We start from the raw sequence: 16,999 nt of genomic DNA, 5'->3' as shown, positions 1-16,999 counted from the left end.
AGCTTAAAAAAATATACAAAATGTAACGGGTATTGGCCAAACATCCCAGTGCTGAAAAAAATACTGGCAAGTTACCGAATTGGGATTGCACACAGCAGCAACATTGCCCCTCTGCTGTAAATGGTCTGTGTAACATCACACCTTCGTGAGGATAGCCTCTCGCTACGAGACTGATGTAAATATCAAATGTGTTCATTACCTGATTTGAAGTAAGAAAATTATTCGTTTACCTCACGATGTGTTTTCGAACATCACAACAGCAACAAAAACCCCTTTGACATCCATATCGAGTTGTCAAGGTTCACCCTCGGAGTGGAGAGATTTGACTGCCATGATGTTCGCGCTGTGCAGAATCCTCGCAACGGGTGCAGATTTTACCACTCGTGAGATTCTGTGTGGAGGTGATTCTATATCCAGCATCAAACTGAATAGAATGAAAAAGTGGGTGTCACGTGTGTTCAGGCAATCCTTGAAAGGGAGCTCCACAGTAGCGAGATGTTGCCTACTTCTGGTATACAGGAGGTCTTGGGTTCGATTCCGACCCTGATGACTGTTGTATATTTGGAGTTTGCATGTTTTCCGCATGGTCGTGTGGATTTTTCTCCGGATCATCTTGTTTTTCCCTCCACATTTATAATCAACATGCTTTAAAAGTGTTTGGCTGCTATAAATTTGTACATTGTGATAAGCCACTTCGTTGAGCTATCATTTGTGGCCAGGTCACCTCTGAAAAAGAGCTATACAGCTCAGTGCGCCTTACCTGTTGAAAAAAAAATACTTTAATAGTTTAGTTGATAGTTTAAGCTAAGAGGGGATGTCTTTGTTTCTTCTAAAATCTGTTTAGCTATTCAAGATCACAATGTGAAAAAACCTAAGCATTCTAAAGTGCCCCTCTCTCTGCATTTGTATCTCTCTTCCATCTGTCTCCATCTCTCTCTAAGCTCCATCTCTGTTTCTCTCCATCTGTCTCCATCTTTTTTATTGTGTAAGGGGAATAATAGAATAATCTTAGGTTCAACACTTGGCAATGCAGAGTTTAGGTCTCTGGGACCCCATTTTGCTGGCTGTAGTCACATCTGGGTATCTTTTAGCGCCACTCCGATGGTTTCCACTTTTTTTGGGATCTGATCCAATTGGCCGGCAGCAGATTGATTGGGAGTGGATTACAATGATGTCATAGCAGGCAAAGTGATTTCCTGCTAAAATGAGCATTGAGGTGGTGTTCTATTTCTGTTTACAGGTCTGAACCAGTGGCGGAATTTTTTTCACATTCCCATAACTGGTGCGATGCTATCCATAGAACAACCACTGTTAATTTCACCACAAAGTGGTACTCTTTTTATCGTCCCCAGAGGAATAATGGGCCGAGTCAACCCCCAACAACGATTTAAACTCGCAACCTTCCGATGGCAAGCCGCCTCTCTTCCGCTGAGCCATCTGGCCGGTTGTGTCATACTAATATTCTGTGGTATTGTTCTCGTCGATTTAAACCGAGAGCTTGGTTTAATTGCCCCCCCCCCCTTCTGTTGTCGCCAAAGCAATGTGTATTTGCATGTCGGCACTTGCTGTGTGTTCACTCTACGCTTTTTTCCGCAGGAGTCGGATGGGCAGGGCTGCCCTTTCTGCCGGTGTGAGATCAAGGGCACAGAGCCCATCGTGGTTGACCCCTTTGACCCGCGGGAGTTCGGCCGCCGCTTGGCCATTGATCAGTTCGACTTCCGAGATGAGTGCCGGCGGTCAGACATGGACATCCTCTCCCCGACCTTTGAACTGGAGGATGACGACGAAAGGCTGGAGGAACCGCCAGTCTTCATCAATCGCTTGGCCTCCGTCAAGAAGGTGATGGTGCTGCTGCATGCCGCCAATTCACTATTCGCGCGTACGGCCACGTTAACCTGAATGCACCCGACCGACCCTTATTTGTCGAGATCTGGGGTGAATGTATGTATATTGAACTTCTCTCGCACCCTTACGTAGCCAATCGTGATACGTACGGTGCCCCCTAAAGACTGACCCCCAGAGGTTGCTCTAGTTATGGTGCGTGACGTCTGGGCGTGCGTGCCTACGCTTGATCCGTCCCCCCCCCCCCCTTCGGCTGTGAGCAGGTGGAGCACCCCGACTCGCCCGTCTCGTCTCCGCCCTCGTCGCCCAAGATGGGGCAGCGCAGGAAGCTGCCCCCGGACCCAATGATGGGGTTGCACCATGCAGCCCCCCTCCCCCCCGTGCCGCCCCGCCTCGACCTGGTCCAGAAGATGGTGTCGCCCTCGTCGCCAAACCTCAGCCCCAACTCCTCGCCGAAGGTAAGGCATCTTTTGCCGGAGTGCCATTCAGCGGAGCTCCAAACACCTGGAGAACAACGTTGCTACAACACACAAGTTTTATTGTGTTGCTATTCGAGGGCTCTAAAAAGAAGCATGGGGCAGAGTGGAGAACAACATTAGGGTTTTTTCTGCACTGCCCTCTCCTGCCCACAGTGCCAACTGCACCCTTCTATCAGGCACTATGGTGGGCACCCACCCAAGCGCTATCTAGGCTCAATCCGGCTTGAGCTTCCATGGTATTGACGAGAAGGTGGGGGGGGTGTTCGTATTAGAGGAAATGTTGCCATATCAACTGCAATGATGATTCTATAACCGCGCATCAAAATTAACGACTCCTTTCTTTCTCGCCGCAGATGAGCAGGAAACACGAGAAGCCGCTGCCTCCTCCGCCTCACCAGCGCGAGATGGGATCTCACCGCGACCTGCCGCCGCCACCCCCAGAGAGACCGCACGGCTCGTCGTCGCGCAAGCCGCTGCCCGTCACCCCCGAGAGCCCCCCGCCGCGAGACTACCCCATGCTGCCCGTCAACCTGCCCCGCCAAGCCGACCACTTCATGATGCCGCCCACCCGCCCGCTGCCCGTGCCGGGCACCGCAACCGATTCGGGAGTGCCGGCCGACGGTTGGATGGGCCGCGACCTCTCCAGGATGCTTCCCTTGCAGTTTGGGGCGGACTCCGGCCGCGACTTCTCCAGAGCCGCGTCCGGCCCGAGCGCTTCCGAATCGAACCACAGGCACCTGGCCCTCGCGGCCAGCCCGATGGACGCGGCCGGTCAGAACGCCGCGACCGTGAGCCATGTCGACAGTCACGCCGGTTGGGACTTCCAGAGGCACGCATTGTCGTCCGAAGGTGGTGGCGGAGTGACGATGATGATGCAGGGAGATTCACGACAGACGCGGCCGGTACCGGTCCCCGGCCTGTCGGAGCACGCCGCCGCCGTGAACAACCAGCACGTGCTGGCGAGTGGCGAGGCGAGGCATGGCCTGGAGCTGCTGCGGCTGCCCCCCGCTCACCAGCACGGCTCTGACAGATCGGGGTCCCGAAAACTGACCGAGAAAGCGAAGGTAAAGTTGCTGTTAAAATGTTTGCGGGGGAAAAAACTAAAATTACCGCTATCAAGCCCCCCCCCCCTGCGTGAGAAGTTGGGCAGAGCCCAACCACCATCCCTTTCTTCTGCCCTGTGGACACCCGGCCTTGGGCTCGTCGTCCCATGATCATCTCTACCTCTCCCCCACTGTCGTTCGTGCTCTGTACCGGGCTCTTGCTTAATTAAAATAATAATTATATAAATACAAACTTTCCGCCATGATATTTGGATCACAACCATGAGCATTGACAAATAAAATGGACCGAGCGCTGGAAAATACTTAAAAGCATGGAGAGGTGCAAGCTGGGAATTATCCTGAGAGACGGAAGAGGAACGGACAAGTGAATGTAAGCATTGAAAAAGAGCTGTGTATAGCTCACAGGGCTTCACTCGGGGGTGAAATAAACTTCAGAACTTCTCTATTGACTTAAGAACATGCCAAGTAGGCTTAGGGGGAGGACCTGTTGCTAGGAAAGTGATGGGAGGTCAAAGCTAAATAAGATCTGGTGTACAAGCCATCGAACATTAAGAGATGTTAAGTTTGACCCAATGTAGAGATAACAGTGGTGAGTCCTATATGGGCAGTTCAATGAAAATCTTAAGGCCGAGTGATAGATGGAATCAAGCTTCTTCAGTACAGTACTTGGGGCTGATTTATACACGATGTCACAGTAGTCAAGTAGAGGCAGTATGGTAGCTTTTATCAATTCCAAACGGAACATTGGGGGGAAGCAGTGCTTGTGTCGATACAGAAAACCAATTTTTATTTTTGTCTTTTTACCAATATAATCAATGATCTTCAAAATTCAGTTTTGAATCCAGGATGACCCCAAGATACTTATAGATCTTGACTTGCTCTATTTGATAATTATTTAAGGAATATAATTGGGGAAAAATATCTTCCTGCTTTAGTCCTGGTGAGAAGCATAGCACCTTGGTTTTGGAGGTATTCAGGACTCGTTTAAGAGCAACTAGCTGATTTTGTTTGTTGAAATCACCCTGGAGCTTAGCAATCACGTCATCCAGAGAGTGGCCAGCAGTAATCAGTATCGTGTCATATGACAGTCTTGTCACTTCAGCAAATGAATATATTTTAAACTTTACAGGTCTATTTTTAAATACGGGATTTTGGTACTTGGCTTCAAAGTAAAATGAGGACTGGCGGTGATTTTAATTTGTTGGACATTAACCTCTTGTAATAGTAATAATAACAGTGTTTGCTCTCTTCAGAATGGAACGCCTAATGGAATGGCCGATGGAGACTCGCGACACAATTCCTGGAGACCTCCCTCGTCTCCTAAGTAAGCATTTCACTTCCCATCTATTGATTTCACGCGACCTCATGAAAAAGTGCCGCATAATGCTTGCCGCTGCACCGTCGTGCGGTGAAGCAATCTCTCGTCTGCCCTCCTAATGACCGCGCTGGCCCTTAAGATGCTTATCTATAGGCACAACAGATATACCAAGAAATACTCGCCACTATCCCCGTGTAACTTGCCAAGCGATTCCATGAGTTTCTCGGTACTCAATGAGACCTTGACAAGAAGTTGACGAGACTTCGAGTTGCTTTGAAATGCTTGTCAAATTTTCAACGAGGCGTCAGTGCGAGTGGTTTTTAGCTCGATGGTGCAACGCGGTTGCGAATCTGGCCGTGGTATGTCGAAGTAATGGAAAGTTTTTGCATCGTACAAAAAACAATAGCCGCCATTCGCCACTAAGTGGTAGTGACGTCACCATGATGTTTGTGCCAGACCAGGTACACTTTAAGGCCACGTGAAGTGTCGAAGGCTCGCTGACAGGAGATCACAGAATGGACCCAGGTGCTATGGGTTAACTGAGATGACTGGCTATTCCTTCTTACTGTGCCAACTTGCTATATTTTAGCAGCCCGGCGCTCCGCGACTGCCTCCAACTGCCCAGTAGCATCCTTCACGAGCCGCCTCCATAGCTGGAGTAAACAAATGCGTGCTTGCGCGTGGTTGTCCCGCATGTTCGTAAGTGGCGCTTATGCAAATGCCATAGGGTGGCACTAAATCGATGTTTTGGTTTTTAAGGCAGTGACACTGTCGGTATGGGCACTGCGTAGGTTCTTGTGGGTTGTGCTGTGCAGTTCCCAGTGTTTCCAGGTTGCCCCGTGTGTGGTTGTTCAGCTCAACGTCCCGACGTTCCTCGCCTGAAAAGCTTAACTTCCACTGAAACGTCAGATGTCATGTTGAACAACGCACGGTACAACCTGAAAACACATCGGGGTTGGGGTTCATGTTTATTTTTTAACATGTGCCCCTGCATATATATATGCAAGGCCCACTGAGCAATATAACTCTTTTTCAAAAGCGACCTGGCCAGAAATGATAGCTCAACAAAGTGGCTAATCGCGTGGAAATTTATAGCAGTCAAATTTATCGCAGCCAAATATTAAACGTGAATGCTTGTGTTTTTTCTCTCTCTCTCCCCCCCACTAAAGCCACATCACATCCGCTAAGAAACCTTTTCCACTGGAGAGACTGGACAGCTCTGACGACGAGGACGATGGGCAGATGCCAGCTCACACAGAGATGTCCGCTTCTGGATACATGACCAACAACGCTCCAGCCAGTCCACAACAGCATAACAACAGCAGGTGGTTCCTTGCTCCCAGTATCCACACGGTTGTCTGTTCATCAGAACCACCGCCCATGCCACAACGGATAAACATTCTCTTCTCACTTTAGATCTTATAAGTGTATTTATTGCCATTATTTTTCCCGCACCTATTTTAGCACGGTTGCCTATGTACGGTGCAAAAGAAATTCTGCATACATGCCTACATGATGTATGTAATTGAGAACATTATTTTTACAAAGTATCCATCTGTTGAGAAGTGGACACTTGAGCTAAAGATGTATCGTCAGATGTTCATATCTGCTGACTTGGAGGCAAGGGTGGTGAAATGAATCATGAATCGCCTAGAGATGGCTTTTGCGAGACCCTCGCAGAGGATCCATTGAGGCCACACGGAGAACAGGATTGTTCGGCGTGTTTGCGCACGACCTTGAGCGCTTTTCCCATCACGCCAATGAACGAGCGAAAGACACGTGTAGATGACGTGGTGTGACGCCGTGTTTAGAGTCGTTACCGAGTGACTGACCTGCATTGCACAGAATTAAAATGTGTTTGGGTTCTACGGTGGGAAAAACAGCGTGGCACCTCCCTGAACCGTGCCAGAATGCCTCGGCACGGCTCGGACCCGGCTTGGTTGCGCAGTGGGAAAGGGGGCGTAGCTTTGCATGCGGAAAAGATGCGCTGTTTGCATTCTACTTTTGCGGTTTCATGCCTGAAGGCTTGGCCTCTCTTTACACGGTGTGGCAGTGAAACAGCAGGACAGCTCCGTACTAGGTTCACGTCTTCATGCAACTTTTGTTTATGTTCCAGCCTGGACACGGACTTGGAAAATCAGACGTACGATACTGCATACAACATACAAGCAGAGCTAATGGCCTTAAACATGCAATCGGAGCTCAACATTGAAGGTGAGACGAGCAATCTAAAACCTTCCATGCTTGATTTTACCTTGAGCGTTTCTTTCAATTCACCACTTTAGTCATTTGTTACCAGTTCTCCAACTTGACAATATTTTTAGTTGAAAGTGTTTTTCTTTAGCTACGTCAGTGATGTAATTTTCGCCGTGTGCAAGCTCCTTAAAGGGGCAATAGAGTTTGTAATAAAGGCTTTGGGAAATTCGGCCATGAATGGGAATCAAACATGGATTCCCACGTTGGTAGCACAGTGCCCTGACCGGTGCTGCATTACTCCACCCGTGTTTTGCCAAGTGTTTTCTGTGTGCGTGTGTGTGCTCATGTCTGTGTGTGCATTTGTGTGCGTTTTGCAGAAGATGAGTACGATTTCCCAACCCATTCTGTGCCAATCAAGGCTCCCGTGGATTCCACTCAGCTGGAGCTCGACTCCCGGCTCTCCACAAACCAGGGATCGGGTGGGTTGTTGTTGCAATTATTTGACCCACTGCCACAATGTTTGTGTGCAGGAAGGTATTTTGAACTAGGCATAGTGCTGGTGAACACTGGAATGTTGTTGTTTGCGTGTTGTATGTTAATCGTTGTGAAATGTATAGAGCACACAGGTTTGTTCGCTCTCAGAGAAGCGGAGAGGTAGCCAGAATCGCCCTCAACAATTGCCCAAGCTCTGTGGTTCTATTTTGAGATATTTTGCAATCGCCATGAATGAGTTTATTCTACGTGTGGGATTAAACCCTAAGAATCCATGCATGCGGGGCGGGGTGGCGGGAGGTAGCACGCAATCCTCGTATAGATATAAAACAGAAGGAAATTGATCCACTTTCTGAAATGCAGTACCCTGGCAAGCCATGAGATGGAGACCTCAACGCCCACGGGTAGGGAGTTTGCGAATGTGTCTTCAGCCAGCCAGGTTACAGGCCACGTGCAGCAAAGCCACCAGCACTAACATTTTCCTATATAGAACCCTACCTTACAGACGCCGCGGGCAACACAAAACCGTGTTGTGCGGAGCAATAAATACATAAATACACAGCTTCCCCCACCGCTGAGCGCAGTCGATGTGTTTCCGTGCCGCAGACGACGAGTACGATGTGCTGCCGCACCCGGTGCCCGTTGTGCCGATGCGCCGCAACGCCCACGAGGCTTCGCGTGGTCACCGCACCCTGGAGAAGGCGTCTTCGGATGCCGGTACGGGCGGACGGATGCACAGACGTTTGCGAGCGCGTTTTTGTGCACACGTATGGACGTGGGGAGCGGTAATGATACGGTTGGTGCACCGCTCTACCAACTCTGTTACCCGAGTTCAATTCCGGTCACGGCCAGCATCAGTGATGGTGATTATCTGAACTGGTCCTGGGCCTCCCCTACGTTGACTCGACCTCGAATGAGTAGCTGGTGCTGTGTGTAAACATTGCCACAGGGGAGACAAAGGCAGTCGGGCGTGGTGCTTGGCCACCCACTCCCTCGTGTGCCGTGCCGGCCTTAATAGGTGCTCACTGACAGCACTTTCCCCAACAGTCTGTTCAAGGCCAGGGGGATCTTTGTCTTATTTAGACAGTTGGATACAGATAAACTAATGTGGTTCTAACTCATCCTATGTAAATGCCTCAAACACCTAGATACAGTTTCTTCAAAAATGTCCTCGGTTATTCTCGCACTTCAATGCTTAGCTGTTGATTATGTTGATAACTTAACTTACAGTTGTATTCGACGCATGTCCTTGTCTGTTTCCGTACCAGTGCAATAATCACCCTCCATCTATTTTGATGTTCCTGCGACTGAATTTATTTCAGGCACCAGAGGCCACAGAAATGTTGAGCGATGTCACTCGGACTACGATATGGTTTCTGGAAGAGAAGCATCAGGTATTTAATCCAGACCTGGGATCCGTTATAATTACAACAGCATTGTTAGCTGAGATTGCAATTAAAATTACTTTGTGAATTGTAATGCGTTACCAATTGGACAATTACAATCGATACCAGGTCTGATTTAATATGTGTCCAGCAACCTATTTGTGTGTCGTATAACTTAATATTTTCTAATTGATGTTCACACATCCGACCTTTTCGCCTATTTGCATGTGCCTCGGTCCACAGCGAGCCAGTAATGGAACATTTTCCCATCGCTGCTGCTCTTGTACGTAGAATTGCCTGGACGAGGCTGTTGACGTATGGAATGGCGTGCGTGCCGCTGACGAGCACATCGCTGTTTGCGTGTGTAGATTTGGCCCAGGCTCCGGCCCGGCCACCCAAGCCTCTTCCACGGAGGGCCAGCGCGGAGCGCAGCATGTCCCAGATCCTGTACGAGTCCCCAACGCAAGACGCTCGGCCCACCAGTCAGCACGGCTGGCTCGACTCGTCGCAGCAGCAAGAGTCGGCGGAGGAAGAACGTGAAACTTTAATATCCCTTTTGATGAGGGAGGGGTACTCCTTTGAAGATGTGCACCGTGCCCTTGTGATTGCCCAGAACAATTTGCAGCTCGCGCGCAGCATCCTGCGGGAGTTTGTGGCTGCCCCTGTCCGGCTGTAGTCCCCCAATAAGCGATGCTAAGTGAGCAGAAAGGTGCATCGCAAAGCGGCATGCAATTTGCCGAAGGAACGGCTACTATTGCCTTGGCTGTAATGGCACGACTTGGCCCATTTGCAGTGTTTTGACGGTCGCGTGACTTTTTCCCCTTCACCCCGCGGCCAATGGGAGGAAGAACCAGCTCGTGGCGGCGCTGTGCGTCATCGGAACGGTGTCGAGTGAGAGCGGCGTTTAGTTTTGGCATAGAGGGCCAAATAAAAAGGTCCTGCCCCGAGCGCCAAGACGGCAAGGAGATGCGCCAGCTGTGCCCACTGAGCCTCGCCTGCGTTGTAAGATTGAGCTCAAACTCCCCGAGGTGGTAGTTACATACCACCGGGCACATGGGAGGACAGTAGCTTTGGGGGGGTCAGGGGGCCCATGTCGATCAATTGAGCAGCGTGCGTGATGGGTGGGGTGGTTCATGTAGGCACGGGGGGGGGCCCCGTGCACATTTATCCGTAGCGGTGGTGAAGGCGTGGAGCAGTGGCCCCTTTCCTGCCTCCATGCACCCATGTCCTTGTGTATCAACAAGTATGCAAAAAGGGGGCCCATCTGCAAAAAAAAAAATCGACTTGCTCAGTATTGCAATTTAAAAGTTATATCCATAATTCAGTAAAGCTTCGTCTAATCAAATGGAATGCTTTGGATTAAATTCAACTGCAAAGTATTTGGCAGGTATGCATTCTTAAACTTCGTTGACAGCATAATGTCATACAACTTTACAATACAACTTTGTTACTTAAAATGAACTCGGTGGGAACGAGAGCCGCATCTTGACTTTTGCAATGGGTCATGCAAGCAAGCGGCGCGTTGACTGCACGCGCTTCTCCATGTGACGCGTCTTCCTCGTCCTGCATTGCGTTGTATTTATAAGACAAGACCCGTTTTTGTCTGAACCTAGGTTTCCTCGCAACGGTTCCTTGCAACTGCGGTGCCTCCCCTTGAGTGCCTGTGCCTTTTTTAGGCTCCCCACTGCCGAGTCTGACGCCTCCTCCCTCGTGCGCGCTCGCTTTTTCCGTCTTGAGTACAGAGTCGCTTCCGACATATTTTTATTGCTACCCGCAAACGGCGGCAGACTTCCCCCTTCCCCCCACAAATGTTCCATTTTTAAATACCGGCCCATTGCTGGGGTTGGACAGAGGCCCGGGGGGGTGGAGGAGGCAGATTTTTAAATCCCCAATTCGCCTGCCACCAGCCACCCAGCAGTATAATAAATATGCGCAGCACAGTAAGTCCGTCAGCAGGGCATGTGCCCGTGGGGTAAAGTATGGGTGCTCTCACGTCCTTTCAAGATATCTAGCCGTCTTGGAAGATTAGGCCAAATACCCTCGAGAGGGGAGCTCCCTCTAGTGGAGGCCTTTCTGCCAGCAGTGGCGTGAGTGGGACACTGCAAGGCTGCACCACCCAAGCTTTTGAAAAGCTTTTTTTTTATACCCAAAATGTTTATTTGGGGGACCTTTTGCATTCAAAGTTATTGGTTGTATGTACGAGGCTTCGCGGACCGCCAGGTTCTGGGTAGCTTGCACTAACGTAGACTGCATCTGAAACATTGCTCCGTCTGCTAAGCCTTATCACCAGGGTCTCACCGCTGGCCACAGCACCCCAGCACTTTGATTTCCACAAAGATATGGGTGGGCTGGGGGGCCCTTGGTACAACCATGTCCTTGTAACTTTGTGGGGAGAGTAGGGGTTAATTCATGCAACCTTTTGTAACTAACCTAATGTGAATTTAGATTTGCCTGCTATACATTTTCACGTGATGAGCCACTTCGTTGATCTATCTTTTGTGGCCAGGTCGCTTCTGAAAAAGAGCTATATAACTCAGTCGGCCTTGCCTGGTAAAATAACAATGAAAAATGTAGTTTTAGTTTCATAATACAAGCAGGTTTACTTTAAAAATAACAAAACGCCCCAAAATTCAAAACCAGAGTGTTGGCAACCTGCTGGTAGCAGTGTGATTCTGTTTTACTAAAAAGCGAGGCGTGGATGGGCATCAACAGCTGTGGCCACGATGGCGTCTCGATTGTTGAGAACGATGAACCAGCTCCTCTCGAGTTCTGCTGTGAACCTCAGGCAGACACACGGAATGCCAATCGGTGCAACGTGGGTTGTAGGAGTGTCGCGTGTTTGTACCGGGATTAGTCACTTTATTGCACAATAACTGTTTAGTGGTGTCCGCTTTGTGTTGAGGTGTGAGTGTTAGCCTTCCGTGGTGTGGAGATTACCAGCTGGTTCCAGCAAGCGGTTTTCTTGGGTGGCTTTAGCGGAACTGGCGTGCGAGCAAGCGGAGCCTGCTGTCGGGGCTTGCGGGGGCTGTGTGGGCGACGGGTACAGGTGGCACGGTGACGGCAGGAGAGATTCTCTCTGGGTGGAGTTCTGCTCTGAATCGTGTTTCTATGGCACAATGTAGACGATGGTAGAAAGTACACGAAAGTCAGTTTAAAAAAATATACACTTTGAAAACCAAATCAGGTTTTTATTACGTAAATATTTGCATTAACTGGTCTTTTTAAAAGGTTTTTAGCTTTCCACGCATTCAAGTGCATTAAACAGTGGCAGGACTTTTGTCTGCTGGGCTGCAATTGGCAGGATAATGAAATCGGTGATTTCAGTTGTTCATTCTCGCTTGCACGAGTTTACTTATTCCTTATGCCCTAACATTTGCCTTCCTCTTGGTTAACCGTGCTTTAGTCTGTATCACCACTCCTTAATGTGAATATATAAGGGAACAAATCTTATTTCCTATCTCAACCGATGTCAGAGGTGACTGGTGTAATCTTAATCACGTTCGCAGGGAAGTGTTCATTTCCGACAACTCGTGTTCTCGTCGGCTTTTAAGTGTTTTTTTTTACGACTGCTATGCGTAGTTGTTTGGTCTTGCGTCACCTGATGATGTTGATGCCTTTTTTATTGCAAAAAAAAACCCAGTTTAAAAAAAAAAACCCAGTTTCTAAAGACGATCGAAGCAGCGACGTCCAAAACCAAGTTAATAAAAAAAATGTTCACTCCATCTTGTGCATCTGCGCAGAAATATCCCCTCGTTGTGATGGTCACGTGGCGGGCGCGTGTGACCAGGTGATATCGATCGTTCGACGCGTCTGTCGAAGTTGCCTTTCTGTTGCAAAATCCAAATGCATTGGGGGGGGGGGGGGGGGGGGGGGGGGGGGGTGGCCCTAGCTGCCGAACGGCAAAAGTACTCGGCATAGACGTTTGCCTGTGCCTGCTGGAGCTTGTGCAGCGACGCAGTGCAGCGTTATTCCTGGCCCCCCTTAGCACGCGGGTTCTATCTACCACGCTTTGGAAGTGTATCTTGTAAAAATTACTTTAGAAAATTACGTTAAGTCCTGTTTCACGTAATGGCTTAAAAGTTTGTATATTTATGTTTAGTACTATCCTCGTGATTTAGGGATGGTATTTTTTTTATGAATTTACACATAGCTTGTTTGATTATTTAAAATATACTTGTAAATTATGTTGGAATAATTGTAAATGTTGGACCTGTTGACAAATTGTTTTATGCTATACAGAGCATCGTTGAATGTTTTCTGTTGAATAAGGTTTTCCATATTTTTGAGGCTTGAATCGGTGGTATATTTTGGTACATAGTTATTTGCTTAACGAATAAGTCTGGTTAATTCACAAATATTCCCAGCCAATTAACTCACTTTCAACAGGATGATCAGCTCAGGGCCAATTATCACCTGGATTTGTGGGGGAAAAGGAAAAATATTACTAATTTTACAATGGAAATAACTTTTTAAACAAACAATTGGGAAACTATCGTTTAACTATCACTTCTGCTCATTATCGTTCTTAAGTCCATGCAACATGCTCATTTGTGTGTGTGGTAGCCTGTATTATCTTGGCCTGTAGAAGTACCAGCAGAAAATCTCTACAATTCTCTTACATTTCTAAATCAACCCGATAATTAATCCTTACACTTAATTCCAAATTTAAATCTATACAACCGATGTACATGTTGCACTGACTGCTTTCTAAAGCAGGTTTTTCAGAAGGGCAGAAGATGAACCCTTGGCCATTTCCCCTCCATGTGAAGCGTTAGCACAAAATGTTCCAGTTTCTCGGATCTCTCTCAACTACTCGGATTTCATAGTGGAGATGTACACGCAGGGTACCTGTATTTCGTTAAGTTACTCAACAAGATGTTGCCATGGAGGGAATGTGGCAAGGCCCAAACGTTGTTTTCCTTCTGCAGCGCTGGGATGTCAATGAGGGCCCATCTGCATCGCGCCCTCCGTATTGATCAGAGGGCCAACACTTGGGTCTCAATCCACTCCTCTACTCCGGCTGCCTATGTCTAACCAAGGCCAGGGCACATTTATCCATATATCCTTTCTCTTGCCCTCACAGCCCTTTCGCTGTGAGGGTTTGTCGTGTATGGCCAGCTTGTACACCATTGACAGCATATGTGGGGTATGGTCTGGGCATGTACAGACCTGGTGATTTTTTTTTACATTCTGCCATAATCACGATTACCTTCCCCATTCTCCCAATCTTGGGATGTTCCTCAATCAGCCGCTGTCCTGTTCTACCCCCCCCCCCCCCCCCCTCGTGTTCTTGAATTTATCTCAGGGTGTTTTGCTTCAAATATTCCATGATTAAAAAAAAACAATTGTGATACAAGCAGTACACAGTATTTAAATAATGGATGTTTCATTTGTCATTCCTTAAGACTTACGTCAGGTAACCGGATTGATGTATTTGATTTAGGATGAGAATGTGTATATCATTCCGAGTTGTCGCCTGGACTCGCCAAAAAATAAATCCAAGGTGGGTTTATTTCTACATATGAGCATGACATTATTTAAAGGCGTTGCTGCTTTCAGTAATTGTGCAGCACGGAGATGAATCCGCAAGATCTCGACTGCTTTTTCCTTTCCGTCGCACATTGTTGTATTCCAGGATGTGGTTTGTGGGTTTGTTATGATATGATGTGCACCACTCAAAGCACAGATTTATTGTAAGAGATTGAGCCTTGACAATAGAGTTTACAGAGGTGTTCTTTTTGAAGTTGATATTGCCAGACAGTGTGAGAAAAATGTATATAAAGTGGTAATGTTTAGTACTACACTGTGAATGGTACTAATGCAAGTACTGTATGCGTCAGGAAATCCGCATTAACCTTTTTGTACAATTTATTTGTAAACTTTGCATCACGATATATGTCCACGTGTCACTGGAGAGGACTTTTTGTCCACTTTACATAAAAAAATAATCCCAAAAAATCCATATGATTTTACAGTTGCACTCACAACATTTAACCTCTTGTTTTTATTGTTTTAAATGGCTTGTCTGTCTTTTCTGTACAAAAAAAAATGTTTGGCAAGGATGAAGTCTAGTTCAGTCATGGATAAGTCCGCTTTTGAATATCACGAGAAACTGATGTCCGTTTGTGTAAAAGGGACTTGCATCCAGGTTGTTGGTGGATTTTACATTTGACAAACTCATACAATTGCGATCATGGATGTGTTGTGGTTGGACGTGTTACGTGGAGATAACCACTCGTGACGTGATTCCATGCCCTTTGCCTAGAGGACCTCTGCTGAACTGCAGCGGGAGAAAGTGGAACCGATTGGAAGCGTGGCGGATCGCGGTTTTTTTTCTGGGTGGGTCCCACTGGCGGTGAATGTTAACCTGACCGCGAAAACAATAGACCCCTTGACTTAGCTGATGCCAAATTCATACTGTGAAGATTGTTATAAGTCCGAAATTGTGAGTTTTAAACAAGTCCCCGGTAATTAAATCGGCCAAAAAGTTTTGCGTAATTTGATTTTTTTTATTCCAAGCCAAGTGCCTTGTATACAACACCGAGCCTCACGCGCGCGGACTGTCTTCCCCCTGGAGTCGTGTGGCTCAATGCCGCGACATTCCCATTGGTCTCCGGGGCGCCCCACCACGTCAGTCTTCACGCATTCCTTGGCCGTAAAACATCAGGCCGGGTTATTTCGGTTGCACTTCTAACTGCTTCGGAATGGATTGGGGGATGCTCATTTGCTTGTGAGCCTTACACACTTGTCGCTTTTTTCGTGGCTAATTACAACAAAACACCCTCCATTCTAAATGTTTCCATTGAGGAACAAAAGGTAGTTCTAGGTGATAAGTATAATTAATTATTGATTACTCGTTAAATTGTACGGCTGCCGTTTGATCGGGGGAAAAGTAAACTTTTGAAATGTTCGAATGTACGTAGTATTCTGTAAAAAAAATTAAGACTGACTTTGAAATGATTAACATTCTTTTTTTTACAATGCTATATTTTCAGCAGAGGGAGCCGTTGCAGCAAACATTTTAATCGTGCCGTGTTTGAGGCTCGCGCAGCGTCTCTGCTCCCCTCTTACACCAACCGCGCTGACCGGTGTGGTTGGTGAAGTATGGTCAAATAACCCCCCCCCCCCACAAACCGCACGGCACGGCGGAGGCCCTCGTCCAGCAGTGGACCGACAAAGGGCCGCACCGTAGCTTGCTTACAGCTGCCGTGTATCAACACAACGTAGTGTTCGGATTGTGCTGACATTCTTACGGTTTAACCTGGAACAAATCTGCGCGAATTGTTTCATTTGCTTATGTGGTGGGGGGGGGGGGTGACAGGGGTGTGGGCAGGTTGTGTACGGCAAGACGGCAGAATATTCATGAATCCAGGTAGGACCTAGATCGCAGGTAGCCGCGTGAACCGCTGTGCTCGCGTGGAAAGCCATCTCGGGCACGTGTTCGTGGCCAGTAAGAGTAGCAGCTTGATTACAGTGCCTAACCACTGGCCAGCCCTGCCCTGTGCAATTTACTCTCTTAGTATCCACTTTGTCTTAACAAAACAACTGTATTGGTGATGAAAAAATAGCTAAAATAATAACTGTTGTAAAATATTTTTGTTAAATAAAACCATATATCTGGCTAAATCTCGTGTGGTGTCCGTGTCACCTTGGCACTGCAGGTGTGCCCAACAGGATGCAGTATTTTTTTATTTAAAGCTTTCGTGGCTGCAGGGATTCATATTCTTGGTTCTTTCGGTAAAGTCACGTAGAAGGGAAACAAAATAATATTTTTTATATTTTTATTATTTGATTGTTTCCCTTCTACGTGCCTTTACCGAAAGAACCAAGAATAAGGATGCAGTAATGTCAATGTCTTGTTGTTGGACTGGCTGTGTTATCGTCGGTCATGGGCGTTTGTATTTCAGGCGGCTCATTGTATGCTTGGTTGGGGCAGTGGTGTGCACGCTAGCCGACGAACCCGGCCGCCCAAGTTAGATTCCTGGCCAACGAACATCAGTGGCCGGAACTCCAACCAGTATGACGTATCGCCAACCTCCCATGACCGACGCAGCGTGGGGAGGCTGCCATCCAGCAGTGGATTGACAGATGGCTGTAAATTAATATTGAACCTAATGACAATGGAAATTATGAAGTTAAATATTTAACTTATCCTATGGGGTATTAAAAATAACTTGTATGCAGCTCAGGGGCGGAGCAAGGGGGGGTGACAGGGGTGACATT

At 47.7% G+C, this 16,999-nt stretch overlaps 1 protein-coding gene across 1 annotated transcript in view; it reads left to right on the top strand.

Moving 5' to 3' along the window:
* Positions 1-16,402, top strand: part of LOC116948063 (E3 ubiquitin-protein ligase CBL-like) — an 82,902-nt gene extending 66,500 nt beyond the window's left edge. The window contains exons 8-17 of the mRNA XM_032964371.2: positions 1,597-1,839; positions 2,106-2,300; positions 2,675-3,385; positions 4,639-4,709; positions 5,873-6,028; positions 6,820-6,917; positions 7,277-7,378; positions 7,998-8,108; positions 8,714-8,785; positions 9,145-16,402. Of these exons, the coding sequence (XP_032820262.1) occupies positions 1,597-1,839; positions 2,106-2,300; positions 2,675-3,385; positions 4,639-4,709; positions 5,873-6,028; positions 6,820-6,917; positions 7,277-7,378; positions 7,998-8,108; positions 8,714-8,785; positions 9,145-9,452 (2,067 nt within the window). The 3' untranslated portion in view covers positions 9,453-16,402. The remainder of the gene's footprint in view (positions 1-1,596; positions 1,840-2,105; positions 2,301-2,674; positions 3,386-4,638; positions 4,710-5,872; positions 6,029-6,819; positions 6,918-7,276; positions 7,379-7,997; positions 8,109-8,713; positions 8,786-9,144) is intronic.
* Positions 16,403-16,999: the final 597 nt, after the last annotated feature.

This window comes from Petromyzon marinus, chromosome 32 (genome assembly GCF_048934315.1).
Source record: "Petromyzon marinus isolate PM22_M1 ecotype Great Lakes invasive population chromosome 32, UKy_Petmar_22M1.pri1.0, whole genome shotgun sequence".
NCBI classification, from domain to species: domain Eukaryota; kingdom Metazoa; phylum Chordata; class Hyperoartia; order Petromyzontiformes; family Petromyzontidae; genus Petromyzon; species Petromyzon marinus.
The sequence above is the reverse complement of the archived record's forward strand: the minus strand, read 5'-3'. Positions and strand labels throughout refer to the sequence as shown.